Here is a 25,851-nt window from a genome sequence, read left to right as displayed (position 1 = left end):
ATGAACCACCTGTGCTGAGTAGAAAGCAATTAATTGTAATTATTTTATGTTGAAAGAAATGAGTCCAGAAGGTACACAAATACAGTCAGTCCTCCATGTCATCCACAGTTTCAACTAATTATGGATCAAAAAGTTTGAAAAAAGCTATGCACAGACTTTTGTTTTCTTTTTTGATCATCATTCCCTAAGCAATATAGTATAACAACTATTTACATAGTACTTACATTGTATTATGTATCATAAGTAATCTAGAGGTGATTTTTAAAGTATATGGGAAGATAACCACAGGTTACATGCAAATATTACGGCCTTTTACATAAGGGACTTGAGCACTGGGTGTTCTGGAACAAATTCCCATGGATATTGAGGGATAACAGTGTTATTATCCGTATGTAGGGGAAAACCAACGTGAAAAATAAAGAAGCAAAAGCTAATACTGCGTGGAAAATGTTCACAAATAATTGGCAAATACTTTGGTATATTTTGAATGGTTTATTATTATTTGGATAGTCACATATTAAAATAAGTAATAATGTCCAGATACATTTTCCATCTGAGAAATGAGTTAGAATCTAAGCTCCATTCTTTTACATATCTTCATACAAATAAACTTGTGCATTTGTAAAGTACAGTAGACACTATATGTGTACTAAATAAATTCTTCTGATGAAGGTCTTCTGATTCAGTAAGCTCCATAATATCACCATTCAGTTTTATCCTTATAAAGTTAATAAGTATGTCTGCAAATTTAACAGACAACTTCATCTAGCAGACTTGAAGGCACTCCGCCCTCAGTGTGCTTAAAAGCATTCTATAAACCAGATATCAATAGTAATAAACTCACTGAATGACACAATATTTTATTAAAATTATACTCTATACTTATAAATATTGAATATGTGTCTTTTTGTGCTTTTCTATAAAGTAGGAATTAAGCACAGAAGTATGTGTCAGGCTGGAGAGAAGTGCTAATCTAGAGTACCATTATGACATTTTGACTGTGAATAAAGCAAAGTGACAGGTCTCCAGTTTCCAGTATGTAGATTTTGTATTTAACTATCACACACACTGATTTTGCTGCCATGGTACATATTTGTGTCATACTTCATAGATTTCTGAAGAATTATTGCAAAATCCCTGTGAGATAGGCCCAAGTCCTTCTAGAAAGTATATTAATAGGCCCTATTTACACTCAAGGGACAGTTTATTATTTTGAACTAGTCCAGAGTTGTATCTCTCACATCTATCCCAGTCTTTAGCATATAAAATGCTTTAATCAGGAATAATACACTGTGTCAAAGCACTACAAATCTACCTCAGAAGAAATAGAACACACTATTTTACAGCTACATTTTTTTTTTGGACCGGGGATAGAACTCGGGTCCTTGTGCTTGCTCAGCAGGCGGCAAAACCACTGAGCTAAATCCCCGGCTCTACAACTACATATTTTAACATGTAAAATAGTATCACATACCCTAGTTTGACATTCAGAAAAAAAAGGTATTATAAGGGGGCACTAAAATAATTGAGTAACTTCTAAAAATGACTAAATATAGAAATGATCTCTAAAAAATGAAATTACTGGGCTAGGAAATGTAGCTCACTGGTACAGCACTTGCCTACATGCACAAGGCTCTAGGTTCAATTCCAGCACCATAAATAAATATTACTATTATGCTTTTAAATGTGTTGTCCTTTTTCTATATTTTCAACAGTTGTGAAATAAATTAAACTTTTCTCTTGCTGACATTTCTCAAACAAATAATACATTAAATATAATGAATTAAAAGTCAAATCAAAAATATATTCCTTCTTCAATAGGAGTATCTTCCTCAGTCAAAATAATCACTAATGCCTTCTACTATTACATGTTTTAAATTGTCTTCAATATGTACTACAAAACACACTTAGAAAATCATTGCTTTACTCACCGAAGGGGATATTTTTCGTCTTCTTGATGGAGATATCTCACTTTCCTTACTTGCTTGTTGGCGTAACAGAGCTTTGAGCTGATTAACTACACAGCAAAAGCAAACATGATTATTCACTTTGATTGAGATCCATGGTTTATGCTATAGTTCCCTAAAGGCTTCTGTATCATGGCTTAGTCTCTAGCTTGGCACTGCTGGGAGGTGGTAGAGCCTGTAAGGTGTATAGCCTAGTGAGAAGTCTTCCAGTTACTGTGGGTGTTGAGGTTAGGGTGAAATTTCAACTTGACTGGCTTTGGGATCTTCACTGGGGATTGGTGTAGAACACTTCAAGGTAAGTCTGCTTGGGAAAGAGGTCTTGGGGGTCTATGTCTGTTCCCTCATCCTTTCAGCTCTGCTTCCCAGAACTCATGACCTAAATAGCTTGGCTCTGTTGTGCTCTCCCACCAAGATGACTCTGAGCCTGCTGATCATGGACTGAAACCATAAGCAAATTAAACCTCTCTTCTTTTAAGTTGGAGGTGTTGGAATTTATGTTTCAGTCACATGAAGGCTTTGTAATATAAAAAGGATGTCCTTGAAGGGAAGGATAAGAGCCTAACCCCTTCCTCTTTCACTGTTTCACTTTCTGGCCACTAGGCAAGTGGGTTTTGCTCTACTAGTACTTCCACCATGATGTGTTGTCTCACCAGAAGTCCAAAGCAAAGGGCCAGTGAATCATGAAATGAGATCTTCAAAAGTCTGAGCCTACATAAACCTTTTCTAAGTTGATCTATCTTGGATATTTGTTATAGTGATGGAAAAGTGAGTAGTACAGTTTATCTTCACCCATCCTACAGCTATGTAACAAATATTGCTTAAACTTCTATTAGACATCAAGAACTGTGCTACTGACTTGGGATACAAACATAAAAAAACCCTACCCTCTGAGAACTAGGAATTAGCTAGGGGTGATGGAGCACACTTGTAATTCCAGCACTCTCTGAGGCTAAGGAAGGAGGATCACAAGTTTGAGTCCAGCTTAGGCAAGTTAGGAATTTAGTGAGAGCCTGTCTCAAAACAAAACAAACAAACAAAAAAAGCTATCCTAGAAAATAAGGGGAGGGCCAGGGATTCAGCTCATTGGTTTTGCCACCTGCTGCACAAGTGCAAGGACCCGAGTTCAATACCAAAAAAAAAGGTAAGGACTGACATTTGTACTCACCGGCATGGCTATGCTGCAGCTCATGCCAGGCTGTCTCAGTGTCCTCATGTCCTACATTGATGCTACCGGAAGGATCCAGTGCTTCTTCTTCAACAGTCTCAGCCCCTTCTCTCAAGGCACATTTTAGTTGGTGAATGCTTCTACTGGCACGCTCTGTAACAAAAATGTGATGAAACTCGGAGCCAATAAATATGAGCAATCACATGGACACTTGATCAGGAAGGCAGTCTCGAAGGGAGAATCTGCTGTTTCTGGAACTTTATGCATAAGAGCAGAGTTCTTGGTGGGGACTATGCCAGAAGAAGGGAGAGAAGACTAAGCTCAGCTGTTAGAGGTTAGATAGGATGATATCTAAAGTTTTTGTCACTGCAATTGTTGATTTCTTCTTTTTTTATGCTTGGGATAGAACCCACGAACTCACACATGCTAGGCCTGTGCTCTGCCAGTGAACACCACCAGCAAACAGTACTGAAAGGCAGAACTCCCTCTTCCCTCAAGCAATAACCAGTCCAGGTATATGCCCTCCTTCCCCTCAGTGCTTAAATGTCCACTACTCTGTCTGGAGACACAGGAGTGGGTAGGTAAGACCAGCCCGAAGGACTCAGTCATGTTACTCCTGGCCTAGGGAAGCCTCATTCTCCCTGAGGACATGATACCCCTGCCCCATCAGAAGACATCCAAATACCTGGCCTAATTTTGATTGAGTTTTGAACAGCTGAAGTGCTCATGGTGGCATACCCTATTGTACAGGCCTCCTTATCCACTGTTGGCTGACTCTTTATGTAAAGATTCCTGGTTAGTACAACTGACCGTTATTAAAAATGAGGCTCAAACTAACTAGCACACTTATATGAAATATGATTGAAAAATACAATGTTTAAATTTTTTAAAAATATAGTTAAAGACACATTGCCATTAATTTCCCTTCAAAGTATTCCAACTTGCTTGGAACATGCTTATTCCATTGTTATTGCCACTTCTTGAAACAGTTCCGGATGCCCTCTTTGGTATCTTTAGATGCACTGTTGTGCATCGATGTCCTGAACTGATTCAAAATGTTTACCTTTCATGGTCACTTTGACTTTGGAAAGAGCCCAAAGTCACACAGTGCTACATCCAGTGAATAAAATGGATGAGGACACACCATAATGTTTTTACAAGCCTGTTATTCTATTGGATGGTACTCAGTAGCAACATTCACCATATTTTTATCACAATGCAAGACACTCATGAAAGAGGACTTCCAGAATTGTGTCAGAAAGTGGCAAGAATGATGGAATAAATGTGTTTGAAGCAAGGGGGAGTAGTCTGAAGGGGATTAATGGGAATCTGTCTTGTACTTGAATACATTTTTAAACATTTGCCATACTTTTTGATCATCCCTTGAATGGTCTTGCTATGGTTTGGGTCTAGATGTCCCACAAAGCCTTATTTGGTCATTGGTGGCCTCAGAGGTGGCTGAATCTAGAGTGTGAGTGCTGGGATTAAGGGCATGTGATTACTAAACCTGTTCACTGATGGGTTTAGCACTGCCCTAATCCCAGTAGTCTGGATAAGATAAAAGGGGCAGAAAGACCCTATTAAGGTTCTTTTGCTTTTGCATCTTCCACTGCCATCAACTGTTGCCCCTCTGCCATTCTTCCTTTGGCACCCGCCGATTATAAACTGAAACCTCTACAAACTGTGAGCCAAATAAACCTTTCTCCCTTTAACTTTGGGTATCAGGTATTTTGTCTCAGCAAGAAGAGAAAAGTAACTAAGACAAGTCTAAAGATTAAAAGGAAGGATTTTTTTTGTTTCTTTGTTTTATTTTGTTTACTTCCCTCTTTTGTACTGGGGATTGAACTCAGGGCTTTCACATTGAGCTACATTTCTAGACCTTTTAAAATATATTTTTATTTTGAGGCAAGGTCTTGTTAAGTTGCCCAGGCTGGGGTCAAACTTGTGATCCTTCTTCCTTAGCCTCCCAGAGTACTAGGATTGCAGGTTAAAATGAAGTATTTTAAAGTATACTGATGAGATAGCTCATCTTTAAAAATGGCCTCAAGGACTCCACCTTACTTCCTAGTGTAATCCTAGTTTGGTAATGATTAGGCCTATAATTTGCATTAACCAATAGAAGGAGTAAGAGATATGTCATGCAAGACCCTGGCCTCATCTTAGCTAGTCAAACTTGCTAGAGAGACCTGTGAAGAAGCCATAAGAAGAGATGAGGCCCTGAGACTACATGGAGAGGAGAGAGGTAGGTCCCTCACCTCCTCCACTCTCCCCATTCCCACCCCAATAGTCCTGTGGAGCCTCCAGAGGGCTCCAACACCAGGGGCAATTTAAGTGCAAGAAAAAGACTTGATTCAGTACCAATTACATATGAAAACAAACATATTTATAAATATATATTTTATAGGACCTTGAAAAACAGGTTCCATTTTTCTCCAAGGTCATTAATTTCAAAATTCAGAAAAGGTGGGAAAAATATAACTTAATAGAAAAATAGTCCATGTTACAAGATATTTAATGTATTTTCTTTGCTACAACAACTCATTTTCTACCTTGATTAAAATAAAGAGACTAGGTCTTTCAGGTATGAGTTAATGAAATTCTATTATTTGACTACAGAAGAGACCCACTGAATTTATCACTACATTTTTCTCTAAACCAAGCCTATTTCCACACAGATCTTTCTCTGACACAAACTAAGTGTTGATTACTAACCAGGCCTGATCTCCCCTTACTCAATCATGAGTGTAAGGAAGTCCAAATAAAATGTATTCCTGGTTTTGGCAATATAAGGAACAGCAATAGTTTTTCAATAACTCAGCATTTTCTAAAGAGATTTGTCAATAGAAAAGGAAAATCAAAGTGTTAGATGATAAGCAATTTAGTTCTCAGAGCTTTTGATTTATGCCCTTAAATCTATGAATAAAGCACTTGCCTGTCCTGCATCCATTAGAAAGGAAACAGTGTTGATTAACATTAAAAGTGCACTCCATAGAGCTATCAAATGACTTTACCTCTAAGACAATGAATAATTATTTATTTATACTTTGACTAAAAGCTAATAAGCTATATTAGGGAAAAAAATCTAAAAAAAAAAATTGAAATGTTGAAAAATCCCTATGGTTGAGTTCTTACATCAGATTACAAAATAGGGTTTTAATAGCCATTTTAGTCCTTTTTATAATATTCTTGTTTAATCTTTTGGAATTCTTAAAGTACATTAGATATCTTGTAACATAAGTATTTTTTCCTATTAAGTTGCAGTAAGGAAATATCATGTGAATAATGAGATATTGAACTCAACAACTATTCCAAAGAGTAGTGATACACAAGGCTTTGGTATTTGTTTTGTTCTGTTTTTGTTCTGTTCTGCTTTGTTTTTGTTCTAGTTTTGTTCTAGTAACTGACTCAGTTACTAAAGTCAGAGAAGAACAGAAGTAATTTGTAAGAAGTATGTCCTAGGGCAGGGGATTTAGTTCAGTGGTTCCGCTGCCTGCCTCGAAAGTGGAAGGACCTGAGTTCGATCCCTGGTACCAAAAAAAAAAAAAAGAAGTATGTCCTAACCCTAAGATCAAGGAGGTAAATGACATTTTAAAGTCATTTCAATACAACATTTCAAAACAGGCTCTGTTTTTCAAACATATACATAGCACCATAATTACACACTATGACAAAGGGTTAGACCTGAGGAATAGTAACATTCAGATGATTCCAGACAGATGAAACCCATCACTCTTCAACTGGAGCCACTGCAACTGAAGCTCACACAACCCTTATTAAGAACACTATTCCTCAGATGCACTTATCTGCTGCTTACACTTTAGACAGGAGTTCCCATTATCATTTCCTATCCTACTGTTAATGCAAGACAGCTTAATCTACACAAGAGACAGAGAGAACACTCACTTCCTCTTTTCTCCTCAGAGGACAGTAGGGTATTTCAGAATGATGCATCTTGCTGTCATTTTTCCAGTATCAACTGCAGGCTGAATGTAAACTCAATTATGAATATGAATACAAACAGGACTTCTGAGTCCTACAGATCACATGAATATAATGCAAGTAAATAACATTTCTGCTGGTCTACTCTCCAAACATTAATCTGTATAATGAGCAGTTAAAAGGTTTTTGAGCTGATGACTGCTGACAAATTTCATTCTCTCTCACTCATTTTCTCAGCCGTTTCCTACACCCTACGTTCTAACTCCCAGCTCACTACTGAGCTTCTCTTCATCAAGATGTTTCTGAACACTATGCAAGTATGTCTCCACCTAGACAGGATATTATGGGTTGGATTTCAAATGTCTCTCAAAAGGCTATGCATTGAAAGCTTGATCCCCAAAGTAGCAGTGTTCAGAAGTGGAGCGTAGAGGGGTGATTGGATCGGATCGTGAGAACACTAACCTCATCCATGGAATCCAAGCTGGAAAGGCTATGAGGAGATGGGGCCTAGTTCAAGGAAGTAGGTCACTGGGGGCTTGGCTCTGAAGGATATATCTTGTCCTTGGTCCCTGCCTCTCTGGCTCTCTCACTCTGCTTCCTGGGTGCCATGGGGTGAGCAGCCTCTTCCACTACACGCTCCACCACCATGATGCTCTGTCTCACCACAGGCCGGTAACAATGGGGGCAGCTGATCACTGACTGAAATCTCTGAAATTATGAGTCCAAATAAACCTTTCCTCCTTTGTTATTCTCAAGTACTTCTTCACACAATGGAAAGCTGATTAACATAAACGATCATCAGCTACCTACATATTGTGAATTATTAATTTCGACATTCTCCATCTGTCCTGGGAGATGTGAAAGAGAACTGCCTTAGCGCCAGGGAGAGTGAAACACCCCGTGAATCACCCAGCTGTCTCTGAGAAAACACGCAATGAACTACTCTCTAGGCTGAGATATTAGATACATTGTAAATGTTCCTTACACAAGCTCAGACTAGAGGAGACAAGAAGAAAAATGAAACCACGGAAAAATAACAGAAACAGGAGTCTGTCCACACTTGACTGTGATGTATCCTAGTTTAGAAGATTGTTGTTGCCATTTACTAGGGGATTGACGGTAGAAAAACGAAGCACACTCCAAAGTCAGACAAAGCCAGCTCTGTAAACAGCAAGTATAATAGCTACATTAAAAGCACAGTACAGAAATGAAAAAAAAAAATCTCCAAGAAAATACTATCCTAAGAATCTAATAGCTAAAAATGTGCTAAAGTGGTTGGTGCCAGGAGTAATAGATAATCTGAAGATGAATGGAAGCATATTTAAGAAAGCAGGGTCTAGAAGATCACTAATGATGTATGGGAGTTGCCAAATTAAAGAGATTGGCTATATTCATTCTGAGGGATATACCTGGCATTTCTTTGGCACCAACTGAGAGGACTTATGTACCTATCACTTCCACTGATAAAGAAGCAACTCTAGCTAGCCTAGCAAAAGAATATGGCTAAAATCACCAGCCAATACAAACTGTATAATTACTCTCAAATATGATTCTTGTGGAGAAAGGGCTATGAGCAAAGCCTTGCTGCCTCTAGCTCATGATTTTGACACCTCGGTGCTATTGACATATTGGACCTGATAATTCTTTGTTGTAAAGAGCTGGATTATGCATGTTTAGCTGCATTCTTGGCTTCTACTCACTACATGCTACTAGCATTTCCCTCCACATCCAGTTGGGACAATCATGATTAAATGTTTGCTTGGAAAAAAAAAATCATCCCTGGTTGAGATAAATAAAACAGGAGAGTTCAATCTTAAAAAATATCCTTCTCATCACAATTACCACATTATTGTATTGTAACTTCGCCTGCCTTTGGAAAAAAATGGGTAGGACAGTGAGCTAGTCTGCCATAGTTGTGCTGGTGAGCAGGGCACAACCTGAGACCATTACTGTTAGGACGGAGTATTTCTAATATAGGTATCAAGGAAGGAGTTATATCTTCTGGCACTGAGAACTCAGAATTCACATTTAACTTAATTTTGTTTCATGGCCTAAAGCATGAGGCAATATTTGTTCTAGGGCCATTCCTTTAAATATTCCAGTGGGTTTTCATGAAGTTCCATCATAATCAAGGTTGCTTTAGCAAATGCGTTAAGTGCATTTCAAGCTACCTTCTCTACAGTTGATCTCTGAAAAGTTATTATTAAGTAAAAGGGTGAAAATACAATTAATCTCAATATTTTGTGCCTTTTTCCATTCAAGAACATTTTAAAGTGCCCTTACAATTTCATAGCACTGAACCATAGTTTTGGTTCTAGATTATCCAAGGATGACAACTTGTTAAAAATTCTTCTGGCTGTTCAATCATATTTTTTTGCTTATTTTACCTTATTAATAGTGGGAAAAGATTGTATCATTTTTTTTCATTCTAGCAAAAGAAAGTGATAAAAGCTAAAACTACTAAAAAGAAAGCCATGAGAATCTATGAACAAAAAGAATACATAAAACTTTATCAGTAAAATCATAACATCTGATATATGAGATGTACATATGTACATACATCTGTACATATGTATATATAACCAATACCCAGAAAACATTTGAGAAAAGAGAAAAAGAAAAAAAATTTATGAGTAAATCAGGGAGAAAAAACCCTTTCATTTAAGTTGTATGCATTTTCTGAAGTCTGCCAAAGGTACAGATGATATCACTGCTGGCTAATCCACTAGCCAAAAACTAAGTTTAACACAGCCATTCTACAGACATGAGCCCTTTCCTGGCAGGAGCCAAACATGTTTGCAGGATCTGGAAAGATGGGCCAATCAGATACAAGTACCACAGAGAACATCAACATTATCGCTGGTCTTCTTGAACTAGAGTAATTTCTTAAAAAGGGGCCTTCATCAGATATACCTCATTCCCATATTCACCCTCTCATTTTCATCTAGTCCAACTCCTTTCTCTGATTTTCAAAAGGCAGAAGGAGCCTTTAAAATTTACATGGTCCAACTGAGTGGTGACGGACCGGACAGATATTAGCAATTCAAGGGTCAGATGGCGGTGCCCAGAAGGAGGCTTTGGGTTGTTTTGCTTGACTTTCTTTTTTGGAGAAAGGGAAGGAGGAAGGAAGAAGAAAGAAAGGGCTGGGGAAAGCAAGAAAGACACTGCTTTGAGAAAAAATAAGCTTCACCTTTCCCTAGTGTCTTCTGCTGACTCTGTCCCACATTTTGTCATCTGCTTGTCTCCTAAATGCAATAATTCTCTACATTCATTCCAAACTTTTCATTTTACAAATGAGGACATAGAAATCCAAGAATAGTTTATTAACTTGCCTAAGGTCTCACAGATGGTCATGAGCAAAGCTAAGTTCAATGACCTGGCTCTTAGTTGTACACTGTCTTTTTTGACTCCATTATACTCTTCCCCCCAATCCCAGAAGGTGTCTAGAGGCTGAGACATCAAAGTCTTGAAAGAAAAATGAAGAACTAGCAAACAAAATGCACATAGAAAAGAAGTTATGTGTTCTGTCATACTAGGTATTTTTTTAATTAATTAAGTTTATTGGTACATTTGGTTTGGTTTTTGGTGGGTTTTTTTTGTCCATCCATACAAAAGTGGGTTGGAACTACTGGAACAGGTGAGCAATGTATATAGATATTATCGATAAGACTTTATATCTATTCCAAACACTGTGGCAATAGATGAGACATTATTCTGACATTCAGGCTATGATACCTCATTTTTAGAGACGTCTATCCTTCTTAAAAAAATCACATCTTTGCACTCAAGTGTGCAGAAACTTAAAACAGAGCCTGAGTTGCCCGTTATTTTGACTTTTCTCATCCTTTTTGGCTACAAACTACTTTATTTTATACTTCATGGCCTTATACAATGATGCATTGAATTTAAATTATAGGAGGGACATTATTTACTAACTTCCCCAGTTATAAATATGTTCTCAGCCATTCTGTGATCTTGAATTATTGCTAACTATACAGTCAATGAAACACCTAACCATACTGCCAGGAGACTGTTCAAATCACCCCTGAATTTAGATTAAACTCTGAGGCTCCAAGAACACCTTAGATATGTCCATTATTTTATTACACTGAAACATTTTGGATCATTTACTGTGTAGGAATAATTCTTTTTTGAGACTGGACTGAAACTTGTTATGTAGCCGAGGCTGGCCTTGAACCTGCAGCAATCCTCTTGCCTCAGCCTCCCAAGTGCTGGGATTTCAGGCTTGTGCCACCACGCGCAGCAAGAAATTCTATTATATATCTGCCAGGCAATGAAAGTCTTCCAACTTTTCTGCCAGAACTCTCCTTTTGAAGAATCATTAAAACTATTCAATTTCTTGCAGAGTGGGCACAGGCAACTCAAAGCAAGAGATATCTCGGAACACATAATCTATTTTAATGAATGGAATGTTTGTCAATTCTAGAATTGCAAAGTAAGCCAATTAAAATATTTAAATAATAAAAGAAAAGGAGGGATCTTTCAAGGGATCACACTGTGCACATATCTGAAAAGTGTAAGGGAAAGGATGAGAGGTGAGTGTGGATTCTGCAAATAGGGTTTCCTATTTTCAGGATTGCTCCAGCACCACCTGAGTCCAGGAGAATCAAGGATTTCACTCAGGCTTCAGGCAAAAAAAAACTATGAACGCTGACTCTGCTTTTCACATTTCCACTTCAAATTTATAATATACTATAATAGTTCCAAAAAGTTATATTTAAAATGAATAAAAGCAGAAAAGTTACAAAATCTAGAGGTAGAAATTCATGGAAAATTGTGAAGGCCTTTTGCATTTGTATGTGTCTCTTCCTGGCTGAACAAGAATAAGGGATATTAGTAATGATTCCATGTGCAGATATATCATAGGATTAACTAGTCAGGAAAGACCATTTATTAGCTTTCCATTAAGTATGAATGAAGCTAGACATTCTAATAACACATTCTTAACTGGGCACAATCACAGAAATAACGAAGTTCCACATATAAAATAACTCCAGAACATTTTGATTATTAAGAAACATACAATTTACTTTAGGCCGGGGATTTAGCTCAATGGTTTTGCTGCCTGCTGCGCAAGCTCAAGGACCCGAGTTCGATCCCCGGTACAAAAAACAACAACAACAACAACAACAACAACAACAAATATATATATATGCAAATATAAACTACTTTTAACAAGGATACTTCGTTTGTTTTTTTTTTTGTACCGGGGATCAAACTTGGGTCCTTGCGCTTGCGAGGCAGGAGGCAGGCGGCAGGCGGCAGCACCACTGAACTAAATCCCCAGCCCAAATTTATATTTGGAAAATGAAGAACTTCTGATTGTGCTAAAGTTCAGGGTTAATTCTTTCTCAAAGCTGTAACATAAACAAATTTTTTTTTTTGGTACCGGGGATTGAACTCGGGTCCTCGCACTTACGCAGCAGGTGGCAAAACCACTAAGCTAACCCTGGCCCAACATGGACAAATATTTAAAAATAAAAAAACATTTTAAAATGTATTATCTTTAAATGAAAATTCATTTTCTAATTACTGAAAGCAGCACCAGTGGTATTAAACATTTATTATAACAGTAGCTTAAAATTAACTTCTTAACTGTCAAAATACCTAACCTGAAATAATTCCCAATGGTATCATAAAGGCTCAAAACAAGGTAAAAAGAGGAAAAGCTTTAAAGAAACATAATGGAAAACAGAAAATTTTTACCAATTAAAAAATTTAAGTAAAATTACTCCTATTGTTGGGTACAGTAATTTTCTTCCTTCCAAATGAAAAGTTATAAGTGGTTTCTTCTATATCTAACAGCTCTTGAAAGCTCTAAACTGAAGACTGATCCTTTAATTTCTTTAATTTTGTAGGCTGAATGCCAAGAATGTTGATAGTTCAAAACAATACTGATAAGTGTGGAAAATGAATAGCTCTACCAAGTCAAGAGTCACAAGAAGACATTTTCTCTTCTCCTTGAAAAAAAATCATTTTCCTTCAAGTACCACATATAAACAGCAGCTGACATTTAATGAGTGCTTATATGCCAAGTACTGCTCATCATCCTTATTTTTTAACACAGTGATCTGTAATTTCTCTATTTATTGTCTTTCTCCCTCCCTAATCTAGAAACTCCACGGAGACAGGGACTTTATCTTGCTCCCTATTGCATCCCCAGCATATAGTACACCTAACTCAGAGCAGGCACAACAATAATTTATGAATAACTTAGTCCTCTAAATTTTTACATATTTTAACTGTTCCTCATAACCTAGAGGAATTTTTAAATGCAACAGAATAACAAAGTGTATGGCATCTAGCAGCATAAGAATTCTTTAGTAAAACTTTTCGTTTAGTTTGGTATATATATTCTGTATAAAATATATTTCTTACTATGGGTAACGATTTTTTAAGAAGTCTGAAAATCACTGATTTATGTGGATTATTTCATTTGCTCCTCATAATTCTCCAGTAGGTAATATCATAACTTCTATTGTAACAGGAGAGAACTATAATTTTCTAGGGGTTATATATGTTGTCCAAAACAACAGCGTCCTCTGCAAGTTTGGACATCACCTCGGCAGATAATCATTCATAGGAACTGTAATAAGAAAATCTGAATTAATTAAAAAGATACAGGCTTTGAAGGCAAACGTGCCCGAATTTTAATACCTGGCTCTGCTACACATCAGCTGTGCAGGCTTTGGCCTGTTTTACCCTTGGCCATGTGTAAAATAAGACTACTCATAACATTGTTATAAGTTTTAAATGATTTACTGCACACCGCAAACTGTTGTGATTCAAATAGCAATTGATGTTTTCCCCTGGATTTAAGTCCCCTTCAATTCGCGGCACTGTAATTTGTGTAAAAAGTGTGAATTACGAATTTATTGGATTAAAAGGCAAAGTACGAAAAGGGGACAAAAGTGGCATAGCGCCGGCCACGAGTTTCTGCTGGCACTAGTTGAGAGAGATGCTAAATTAAGTTAAGACCAGGGCACCTTGTTGAGTCTGGAAACTACTACGAGAATCAAAGGAAGCAACGCTGCTTGACTGTGAAGAAAATTTTCATCCTCCTCAAAATCAGAGCCACATCCATCTCTTCCTCAGCAGCCTGGCTCAAGCCCAAGTGAGGGCATCTGATCTGCTCCCACCCTCTAAGGCCCTGGGTACCAAGGCACTAGGCACAGAGGTTCGGAGCAACTCACCCCGGAGACTCCGTTGATATTGCCCCAGAATCTCCTCCAGGGTAGACTTCCCTGGGGACTTCGCCATGCACAGACTCTGGGCCCAGAGATGGGAGCTACGTGGGGATACGTCCAGCACACACCCCTCCGAGGACAGGCCTAGCACTGAAGGGACGCCCGCTGCTTCCAGTCGCTGCTGTCACTGGGGAGCCTGGAACTCCAGACCGAGCTCCTGAGGACTCTTCCTACCTAGTGGCCCTCCCGATGCACGTCGGGAGTTGTAGTTCACAGTCTCAGGGAGTGCAGCCTCGGGACTCCTAGCTACACTACAGTTCCCAGAGGGTATTTGATTAGGCGGTTTGGCGGCCAAAGACTGTTGCCAAGAGACAGTGTTGGAAGCCCCGCCCTTTCCCTCTAGCCTGGCCCTGTTGAGTCCTGCCTTCTTCCCATCCATGGGTTGTTTGGACCACCCAACTGATAGAAACGGCTCACTGAAGGACTTGACGCTTCAAAATGTGCTCGCAGGTAGTTAATCCCCAAGGCTTTTGAAGGAAGCAAGTAATAAGCTCTAAACCTGTTCAGTTGCGACATCTATTCAAACGGTGAAGTAAATTCTCAGGCAAAGAAGCTCTAAATCTTCCAAACAGGCCTTCTCTGTGGGCCAATACTACAACTCCTAGGATGCCCAGCAACCCGACCTCGGCTTGGAGTTGGCGCACTGCCCGCTGGGAACTGTAGTGCTCGTTGGTTGCGGTCCCGACTCTTGCCAGGGTCCTGTTCATTGTTCCAGCCTGTCTTTAGGGGGCACGCCTGCGCAGTGGGCAGCTGGGAAAGTGTGTGGGTGAGACCCTCCGCACAAGTCCTTTTCATTGTCTGGGGCTGGCGCCTGCGCAGTAAGAGAACGTTGGGCCAGGCGGGAGGAGGGGATAGGGCCTGGCTCCTCGTCCTTTCTCCAGGCGCCTGCGCACTAAGCGGCCGCTCTCTGCCGTTACCGCTAGGTGCGAGGCGTGTGTGGAATAACGTTATTGCCCAGCGCAGCTGAGGGGCCTGTAGCTCGGCCGTGGCGGCGGCGGCGGCGGCGGCGGCGGCGACGACGACGACGACAGTGGCGTGCTGAAGACTCACGGGACGCGACGCGCCCCGCCTCCCCCGTCCAGTCCCTCTCCGCGGTGAGGGGTAAGTGATGCACCCGGCTGCTCCGTGCGGGCGCTGCCGAAGCCGCCGCCGCACCTCACCTCCTCCCGGGATCTGCAGCGGGTCGGGGCGCGGCCCGCGGCGGGGCGGGGACGGGACGGCACGGCGGCGGAAGGGGCGCTGCTGGATGCTCCACGGCCCCGCCGCCCCGCCCTCCCATCCCCCACCCGCGTCCCTCGTCCCGCGTCCCGTGTCCTGCGTCCGCCCTGGGACCTCCCGTTTCTCCCGGCCGGCTGCCACCGTCCCCGCCGCCCCGAGTGTGCCAAGTCGTTTTCAGCGCCGTCAGGCTTTGTGCAGCCCTTCCCCCTGCGCCGTAGCACTTCGCGAGGGCTGCGGGCGGAGCGTCGGAGGGAATGGCTGCGCCGCCGCTGGTGCGGGCTCTCTCCCCATCCCGGGAGCCAGCAGTGTGTCATCCCTATTGTACAGCGGTTCCGGGGTGGGAGGCGGTTTGGGGGAGGTCAGAGGACCGGCGCTGTGGACGTGTTGGGAGGGCGTGGTGTCAGGCACCCCGCCTGGCGACTGCATCCCGCCGGCTCCGGTTCCTTAGTCCGTAGTACACCCGGGGGAGGAGAGAGTGGCTTCCTGTGGGCTTCATTGTCCTAGGATTGAAACGTAGGGTTTTGGTATACTTCCCTTCCATTTTTGCTAGGGGAAAGCATATTAGCGGCTACCTAACACAGGGCGGGAAGCTGCTGGAGTTACATTTTAAATCCTCAAATCTCTGTTTTCTGGTTTTCAGTAGTTTCACTTATTTTTTCTCCCAAGAATACAAAGAAGATAGAGGCTGTACCTGATGGAGTCCCACTATACCAAGGTGATCAATATGAAATTACGGCTGGGTGGGAAGGACTGACAACGAAGCTGTTGTGTACCAGGGAAATGAACGAGCAGAATTGTTTTTTCATTGGGTGGGTAAGGCTTTCATGTTCCTAAGGGAATAGATTAGAATACGTGTTTCTTATTTAGCTTTTGAACAGTAAAAGAAATGGGCCTGTTATGTTTCTGAAACTGTTTTTAGCCTGTTAATGAGAATTCACATGTTCGGCAGGAATTTGTTGAAGCAGAGGATACATCTGGTTGAAAAGACATCTTTTAAAATGATTGAATTTTAAACTTACAATGTTTTGAGCCCCTTTCTGCCAATTCTGTTTAAAACAAGCAGAAGGATGGATGAAGCAGCAGGATAGGGAGGAGCAGGTGGAGGAATAATGGGGAGAGGAGAGAGTTACATGATGAATACAGTATCTAGATCTTCATTGATAAAACTCTGCCTGCTTAAGCTTTAAAGGCCTAGAAATTCAGTTCTGGAAATACTGCATTGATAAATAGCAAGTTAGAAACCATTTTTTAATTTTTCTGCCATTATTTATAAAAAGAAAACCAGACTTGCTGTAGTTCTTCCTGTGTAGAGACTGTCGAATTTCGTGTTTTAAAGTACACTTAACAGAGACAGAGGAACAGACTAAAACTTGGCAGTTAACTAACTTGTCCGTCCCAGCCAAACTAATGGAAGGCAGGTGCTCTTTTGAGTTGTCTGTATCAATGAATTTGATTCTCACAGTTGTATTAACTTAGTCTTTGTCTCTTTGATGTAAAAGCGATTCTACTGAAATGGAACTTTAGTTTTATAAAGTAATTTACTATGTAAGGAAAAGAGAATGTTTTCCTTTCTATTTATCAGTAACAGTTTATTATTTGAAATTCAGCTGTGAGTTTTATAATGTGATCAACTCTAGAAATGTTGCAACTAAGATTTCCAGGTAAGAACCTATGAAGTTGATTTTTCTTCCATTAGTGAATTATTTTCAACTTACCTTACCTTTTGAGAGACATTTGCTTTATCTTAAGTGAGTTGATTTTGCTACATAAAGTATTCATTGCCCTACATTAAGACTTTCTCACCCTGCCCCCCTTTTCATACTGGGGATTGAGCTAAAGGCATGAGCTAAGTCCCTAACCCTTTTTAATTTTATAGACAAGTTCTCCTTAAGTCTCCAGCTTTCCCAGGATGTACTTGAATTTGAGTTCTCCTACCTCTGCCTTCCATAGTGCTGGGATTACAGGCATTTTCTTCAGAATTCACTTCTCAAATTTCAACTTCTCAAAAAAAGAGAAACATAACCTGTGACTTGAGTTTGTAGAATTATATTCAGTGAAACATTAAATGTAACTACCAGTAAGTTTCATGTTTTTCTAAAATTTTGTAAGGAAATAAGTAATCTACATGTTTCCTTTTTTATCATTAGAATAATGGAGTTTGCAATGTAAACATTAGCATCATTCTTCATATTAATACAAATCTCAATATACTTAAAAAACTTATGTGTTTAGTGGTTTGTTCCAAGCAGCAGTTTCTTGTTCCTTCTTATCTTGTTAAAAAAAAAAAGGTTAGTTTTATTTTTGTGTCTGATAGTAATGAAATAGTGCCCATGGAGTACTAAATAGGGTATATGTTTTAAGCTTCTAATCAACGTGTTAAAAAAATTCTCTTCCTGAAAAATATTTTTCATTATTATATTTAGTGTGTAATCTTTTCTTCATGTCATAAACATTGGGGTGTTAAGCAGTGTGCTCTTTCTTGTTTGTTTGTTTGGGTTTTTTTCTTTTTGGGTACTGGGGATCGAACTCCGGTCCTTCCACTTGCGAGGCAGGCGTCGGAACCACTGAGCTAAATCCCCAGCCCAGCTATGTGCTCTTTTAATAAGTGCATGGTACTTAATTGCAAACTGAAGTATCTGAACAGTTGCAGATTATTCTGGAAGTATAACAAAAGATCCATCACATACCATCTGAAAATGCTTGGTTGAATAATATTGATTGTTACATTAAATGTTGATCTTTTCTGTAAGAAATATTAATTTATTATTAATGAGGAAAAGCCTTGGACAATCTTGTCACTAAATATTTTTAGTAATGAAGATTTTTAACAATAATTACTTATGGTGAATGTGTTTTTATTTACTTAAATATTTCATGAAGGCTATATTCAACAATGAGTAAGCCATTTTGAGGTATAAAGAGAATAAGAAAACATCTGTGGTTGATTGAACTGATGTACTGTATTGTCCAGTTTAGTTGAAATGATTGTGCAACAGTATAAATTTTTTTTAGCCAGAGTGAATAATGGCCAGTATGTACAAAGACTAGTTTTATGTCAAAAAAGGCAGAAAAGCAGCCAACAAAAGGAAGATTAAGGAAAACATAATAAACATTGCTTATATATAAGCAGTGATTGCATAAAAGTGGAAAAGAATCCAAATCATGCATTGCTTAGATTTGAAAAACAAGTGAAACATCACAGAAAATGTTATTTAATATATCATTAATAAATGACATAGAAATATTACCTTTTGTGACATGAAATTTTTTGAATGAGTGAATGCCTACAATGTATGGATCACCTCTTAAGTGTCAGGCTCTCTCCCCACCTCCTGTGTGTAATTTATGCAATGGTTTTCTTAAAGTGTTTATACATTTAAAGTGGAAAAAACTTGAAGCAGTGTCAGTGAATATCTGTGCCACATATTGCTAAGTTGTAGAGCCTATGTCTTTGACCAAATACGTTCTATTCAACTATTTTAGCAATTTAAAGGGGCAATATTTATTCCATTCCTGTAATTTATTAAATTTCAGGATTGCACAGAACTTTATATAAAGTCATCCATACAACGTGCCACTTGCTGCTAATATTCCTGAGATTATTGAATCTAGCTCCTCCATGAGTCCTTCCCTGGAGGTAGAAGAAAGCCCATTTAGCTTTCAAGAGTATTTAACAGAAAGATGTTATGTAAATTGAGCTCTTATCTGCTTTGCTATCTAGCTTCTTCAAATGATTATTTTCTTGCGTGAGATACAGTAAGGTTTTTCTCAGTACAGTAGCTTTCTGCTAGATATTCTCTTTTCTAAATTAAATGTTCTCTCACTTAAAGCTTCATATGGTATGGTTTCCTTTGCTTTTCTCATCTCTGTCAAGTTGGATTTAGTCAAGTTTGTCAGTGCTATTATTTTTGTTCTGATCCTGTCCTAATATTTAATTTTGCAATTATGATCTGAATGCAGAGTGTACTGAAACTTCCTTATTTCAAGAGATACACTTGTGTTTATAGTCTACAGATGTGTCAGCTGTTTAATAACATTAATGTCTCATTTGTAAGCAGAAAACTGAAAAATATTATATGACCAAGTAATATTTATATAATTTAAGGGATTATTTTTTGAGATTCTGTACTTCATTCTTCCATTGTTAAAGTAGCTTTTCTTTGTGAAATTATTTTTAGTAGGTGTTAAGTTTATTTTGATGTTGGTTGTAGACTTTTGTTTTGATTTAATTAGTGTTTTTAACCAATAAAAAAGTTAGGCTTGTCATGGTTCTCCATTTTGATTTTTGAAAAGTGTCTGTAGAAACCATTGATAATATCAGCATAAAATAACATCTTTGCATTTAGCCAGATCTCTCCATTCTGCATATACATGTAGTTGATGCTTTGTAGTCAATATTTTACCTTTACCCTTTATTACATTTTACCTTGTGAAAGTTGTTGAGATCTTCTTGAATCATGATTTTGTCATCCAAAGGATTAGCTTTTCTTCCAGGCATTTTGACATTTATAAATTTAACAAACCAGACCGCTAATGTCTTCATCCTGGCCATTTATATAGCCAAGGACAAAGCCATGAAAAATTATAAATAGAATAAGTGTTACATAAAATATGCTGGGGGGGGGTGACAAAATGATAGGGAAAACCATTTGGATATATTTGTTTTTAGTAAGGAGAAAACTGGCATAATTCTTCAGTAACAAAGGAACTGGGTGAAACTAATTTTTAATTTATGAAATGGATAAATTAAGTTTCGTGGGTGAGATGGATGATTGTAGAATTATAAGAAATTAATCAGAATCCAGTGTGGTGGCACATGCCTGTAATCCCAGGACAGAAGTGCTGGGAAGCCTGAGACAGGAAGATCATTAGTTTAAGCACAGCCTGGGCCACCTAACAACTTAGTGAGACTGTATCTCAAAACAAAAAAATGTGAAGGGCTGGGGTTGTAGCTCAGTGCAAAGGCCCTGGGTTCAATTTCCAGTACTGAGAATAAAAGAAGAAATTAATGAGGATAAAGAGATAGTGAATGATTGAAGACTACTATAAATATCATAGTTTTAAATTTATACTTCACTGTGACCACACAGGAAATGGAGACCAATGCCCCGACTTGGGGTACTGACAAGAGCTTTGGTATTATACAGTAGAATGACAACCAGGGGGCAAGACGTATGCATACTCAAGCAGCCTTGGTCTCACTCTGGTCTGACTGATCATTATCTCAGGTATGGTTCTTCAAGGTCTTGGGAAGTCATTAGTATCACTTGAGGAGGCACTTTAGTTCTCAGGAGATGACTGATTTCCCTTGGGGCAGGCTTAGTTCCAGTCACACAGTAAAGCCTTCAGGGTTCCCTATTGTTGGAGTTGGAACAAGTTGGGAAGGAGTCAAAGGAATAAGTTTGATAAAAATAGAGTTAGTTGGGACAGTATTTGGGCCTTCTTTCAGTTTTTTTCAAAAGAAGTAATTTGAAAGTTTCTTCTACTCATTCTCTGTGTGCTGTTAGCACTTTCCCTGAACCAGTAACTTTTTATTACGTATCCTTCAATATGAGCAAATACAGATACGTGTTTTTAAGCCTCCTTCCCTCTTTGACTCAAAAGATAGCCTCATATATCTTGAGGGCTTCTATTGTTGAGTAGTTGGGATGTCTCTGAGAAGGTGACATTTAGCAGTCTTGCATTAGGTAAGGAAGCAAGCTGCGTCAGTACCTGTGGTTGAGAATATTCTGGTTAGGTGCTATGGTTGGGAGGAAGGAAAGGATTGAATTCGGAGAACAAGGAGGCCAGTATGACTGGAGGGGAGTGAAAAGTAGGGAGGAGTTGAGATTGGACAGAATGTATTGATTGATTTTATCTGCTGTGGGAATTCATTGGAAGATTTTGCAGGGAAATGACAAAAGAATGAATTGCATTTTTAAAAGGCTCTGGCAGTTTGGTGGATAATACCTTAGGCTGGAGGGTTTGCAAGTATGGTAACAGGGAGTTGAGTTAAATAATTGGAGTGATCTAGACTAGAGAGACTAGAGCTTTAGACATGTAAAGTTAGGAATGTTTATTTACCATCCATATCATGTGGACATACATATCAAGTAGACAGTAAAATTTACAAGACAATATACAGTATTCAGAGAAGAGATTTGAAGATGCTTTCATTTTGTGTCACTGTAGACCAGAAGAGATCACTTTAATAGGGAGTTAGATTGAGAAGAGGCCCAAGGATTGAGACCCGATACTTTGAACTTTGAAAGCTTAGCAAGAAGGAGCCATCAGGAAGGACTGAAAGATGTGACCAGCAAGGTATGAGGAAACTGTAAACGGGTACGGTGGCCCAGAAGCCAGGGAAAGAAGTTTTAGAGGTAAGGAGTAATCCATCACTTATATCACCGGAATACTAGTTAAGAAATCATATCTTCTTGTCAGTGGTCTCTGAGAAAGCAATTTCATAGACTTCTCTTTATCAACAGGAATGTGCATACTTATTCTCCATTGGAAGCTGCTAAATTTAAAGTCCTGAACAAAGTTTTATTCTGTGTGACCATGTCTATTTCCTGGGAGGATGGGCATGGGTGCTGGTGCTACTGAGTTTTAAATTGGAGAAGCAGTGCCGTTCAGAAAGAGTTTACTATTCTGGAGTTGCCTCAGCGGCATTGATTATGTGATACTGAGTATGTCACATGAAGCACTGATTCATCTATAAAATAAAGCTGGTGACAGACTACTGTAGAGGTTATTGTAATAAAGTAAATAAATGTAAAAAATAAGTGGAAGGTATAATTGCTGGTAGGGCTTTCCTTTTTTGTGGTCCCGAGTGTGGTACTACCGCCTCACTGTTAGATTTGCAGAAATATATTGGCTGGGTGATAAAATACTTTTCATTTTGACTCTATAGGAGTTAATTTTTTCTTCCTGTGGATTTCTTTCTCCTAGGCACACATTATTTCCTAATATTGGGTTGACGTAAAGGTTATGATGCTAGCAAGAGGAAAAGAATATTCAGTCTTTCAGATACTTTTCTCCAAATCTAAGCTCATGCTTTAAATCTAAACAGGGTATCTGAATAATAAGAATTAAGAAAAAAGCAAAGAAGTAAGCAAGTCCCCCTTTTTTCCAGCTAGCAAGGAGAACTTTTTGCTTATAACTGATTTTTTTCTAGAAGATTTTTTTTTACTAGATAAAGGTTTGTCATGTGTTACATGGAATAGAAAAACCAGAAAATCCAAAACTTAGAAGTTGGTTAGGGGCCTTGAAGTCCAGGCAGCTGGATAAAAAACCGTTTTGAGGAAACCAGAGTACAAGAAACATGGAGCCTGCTTGATAGTATAGGAATCAGTATAAAATATTTATTTTGTTTTAAAAATTACATTGCAAATAGATACTTCCTGTGGTAAGCTTTTTGAGGCAGTAGGACTAGAACTTAAAAATACAGGGACTGAGGGTGAAGATCAGTAGCAGAGCAGGTGCTCTATGACTGTTGCCCTGGGCTCAGTCTCAAATACCACCCTCATAGAGTCTCTTGGAAGTAGCCAGGGTGGGTGTGGGGTGGGGTGGTTCTAGGCCCTCCCCACACACATACTAGAATCCTTGGATGTTCAAATTCCTGAAATAGAAAAGATGATTTGCATATCATCTTTACACATCCTCCTGTTCACTTTATTAGCATTATTTTGATTTTGGCTTTTCTTTTTTCTTTTTCTTTTTTTTCTTGAGATAGAGCCTTGCTATGTAGTTCAAGCTGACCTGGAACTCACTATGTAGACCAGCCTGGCCTCAAAATCATGGTGATCCTCCTGCCTCAGCCTTTGGATCCTCCTGTATACTTTAAATCATCTCTAGATGACTTGTAACATTTAATAAAATGTAAATAGTGTGTAAGTAGTTGTCATACACTATTGTTTAGGGAATGTGGTCAAGAAAAATTACATGTTCCACACAGACACAATTTTGTTCCCTTTATTTTTGACCTGAGGTTGGTTGATTTCATGAATGCTTATGTGTGATTCCTTTCTTTTCAGAAAGAATGCTCATCATATTTAGTTGTATAACAACTTTTTTGTCATATATGTTGTTTTTTTCACACATTGTCATTTCCCTTTTAAATGCTATTTTTCCTCAGTAAAATGTTGATGGGTATATAGTCAAATTTCTCATTTCATTTTTTTTATGAAGTAATTGTACTGCTCAAAATTTTGTTAAATACATGCATTTTTTCTTGTGTTTGTGTTTAGAATTTCTGCATACAATGTGTTAATTCATCTAAAAAATATTTAGGCATATATTGTCTATGGTCTCAGTATTATTTATTGCATAATTCTTTATTATGTCCATTAGAAATTGGTTCTTAAGATATTTCTGTATCATTTCTTTTATCCCATCTACCTGTCTCCCTTTTCTGGCATGCATATTACTATGATTTTAAAACATAGGTTACAGTATTTGTTTATCAAGGAATAGATTATTCCCTGTATGTGTACTTTACACTGACTTAAGAATTTATCTAGTTATTCTTCCATACTAATTTTTTTCCAGGTGTGTTTTAGAATTATTTCATCAAGGTCATTTAAAAATTCCTTTTGAGGTTTTAAGTGAGATTGCATTGAACATACTGATTTGTATGTGACCTTAAAGATGACATAGGTACTCTGGAACATGTTTTGCCTTTCACTAGTTTTTGATGGTATTTTTAGGTATATTTAAGTTCCTGTTTTTCTTTTAGTCATGTCATTTTCATTTTCCTAGATTTTTCTCTTAGTTGAAATTTTCAAATTTGGAATTACAAAATTATAGATAGGATTATTTTATAAATTTTTAAAATGTGGTTACATTCTTTTAAGCTAAATAAAGGAAAAACTGTCAGGAGATTATAGTCTTAATGATTTTTTTGAATTATCACTTGGTTTTTATGTCTTTAATTTGTTAATTTAAAAATCTCAAACTTTTATATACTAGTTTGTTTACTAGGAAGTTAGTAAGCTTATTTATTCTTCATTATTTTTGGTTTAGTAGCGAATCTAGCCATTTATCTATTATTATAGTTGTCAGTCCATGTTTTCTTTTAGTCCATCTTATATTTGATACATTTCAAAATAAATTGCAGATACTAGTAGTTTGTGTGTGTTTGTGTGCACGTGTAAGAAGTGTCTGTAAGTTGAGGTTAATTATGTTTAAATTTTCTGAATATTTTCAGCAGCACCATTGAACTATTTTCCAACCAGCCTGTTAAATGAAACACACAACAGTTACAAATGAAACACATTGTTTTCTACTCCAGTAGCAGTAGTAATGCACTCAGTGCTTCAGTAAAGAGCTAGCTGACAATATTGGCAATATGGCTCTGAGCTATCCCTTCCTTTGGGGTAGGAGTGTTTGTGTGTGTGTGTGTGTGTGTGTGTGTGTGTGTGTCTGTCTGTCTGTCTGTCTGTCTGTTGTCTCTCAGTCGTTAAAGCAAAATGGTAAATTCAGGGTTTTTTCCTTTTAATCTCACTACTTTCCACTTCCATTATGCCCTTATCTTTCACCTCTGTGAAGAATTCTATGTTTAGCTGTCAGTGAAAAAAGAGCCTTTGCTTGAAGTGAGAGAACACAATTTTACCTTGATTTTGAGTGGTGCATAACAAATTCTAGAATGTTAAGAATTTATTGCAAAGAATTAAGATTTCAAAACTTGTAAATTGAAAAGGTAGGAGCAAAAAAAATGGAGTTAAATGAAGAGGAAAGCAAAATTTGGAATTTTGGGGAATGTGGCCTAGAGGTAAGGGAGTGGGATTGTTTAGTAGCCGGCAGAAGCAAGTATAGTGATTATTGTGAAGAGTATTTAGAGTATAATTCATTATTAGAACCTGGTATCCTTTTTGCTAGAGGATATTAGGCTAATTCCAAGTTAACATCCCCTTGCCTCCAATATATAAAATGAGAAGTAGAAATATTTAACAACGAATGCTATCTTGACAACCATTTCTTTCATCTACCTCTCAGATGTCAATGGAATTTTAATCACTAGAATTTTTAACACATTCACAGTGGGGCCATACATTCATGACTGGCCCATCAGGCTGTTCATATCACCCAATGAGCCTGTCCCATATCTCCTGATGGAATGTATTAATCTCTGACTTGTCCTTTCCTTTCTTGTTCTTGAGCCAAATTTGTAATCCCTTGTAACAGTGAAGCATAGTTGTCAGCTTGGCTAAATTAAGAGAGTCCTGGAAAGATGGCTGGATCATACTTATCAATGGATTAATCTGCTGATGTCCATGGTTGAATGTGCTATTAGATAGGGGCCACTTGGAGGTGG

The 25,851-nt window shown here is 38.3% G+C and overlaps 2 protein-coding genes across 12 annotated transcripts in view; one reads left to right on the top strand and one right to left on the bottom strand.

Moving 5' to 3' along the window:
* Window positions 1-14,969, bottom strand: part of Sdccag8 (SHH signaling and ciliogenesis regulator SDCCAG8) — a 222,144-nt gene extending 207,175 nt beyond the window's left edge. For 3 of the 5 annotated variants that reach the window (XM_004853507.4, XM_087194049.1, XM_087194050.1), the window contains exons 1-3: window positions 14,286-14,823; window positions 3,133-3,285; window positions 1,932-2,017 (exon numbers count right to left, since the gene is read on the bottom strand). In XM_004853507.4, the coding sequence (XP_004853564.1) occupies window positions 1,932-2,017; window positions 3,133-3,285; window positions 14,286-14,352 (306 nt within the window). In that variant the 5' untranslated portion in view covers window positions 14,353-14,823. The other 2 variants (XM_021265534.2, XM_021265526.2) reach the window with 2 other exon arrangements.
* Window positions 14,970-15,305: 336 nt separating this feature from the next.
* Window positions 15,306-25,851, top strand: part of Cep170 (centrosomal protein 170) — a 116,673-nt gene continuing 106,127 nt past the window's right edge. For all 7 annotated transcript variants that reach the window (XM_004853519.4, XM_087194048.1, XM_087194046.1 and 4 more), the window contains exon 1: window positions 15,306-15,440. The gene's annotated coding sequence lies outside the window, so the exon portion shown is untranslated. The remainder of the gene's footprint in view (window positions 15,441-25,851) is intronic.

Source organism: Heterocephalus glaber, unplaced genomic scaffold (assembly GCF_053883595.1).
Source record: "Heterocephalus glaber isolate CG9 unplaced genomic scaffold, H.glaber_assembly_v1.0 deba00001600, whole genome shotgun sequence".
Lineage (NCBI taxonomy): Eukaryota > Metazoa > Chordata > Mammalia > Rodentia > Bathyergidae > Heterocephalus > Heterocephalus glaber.
This window is presented reverse-complemented; position numbering and strand designations above follow the sequence as displayed.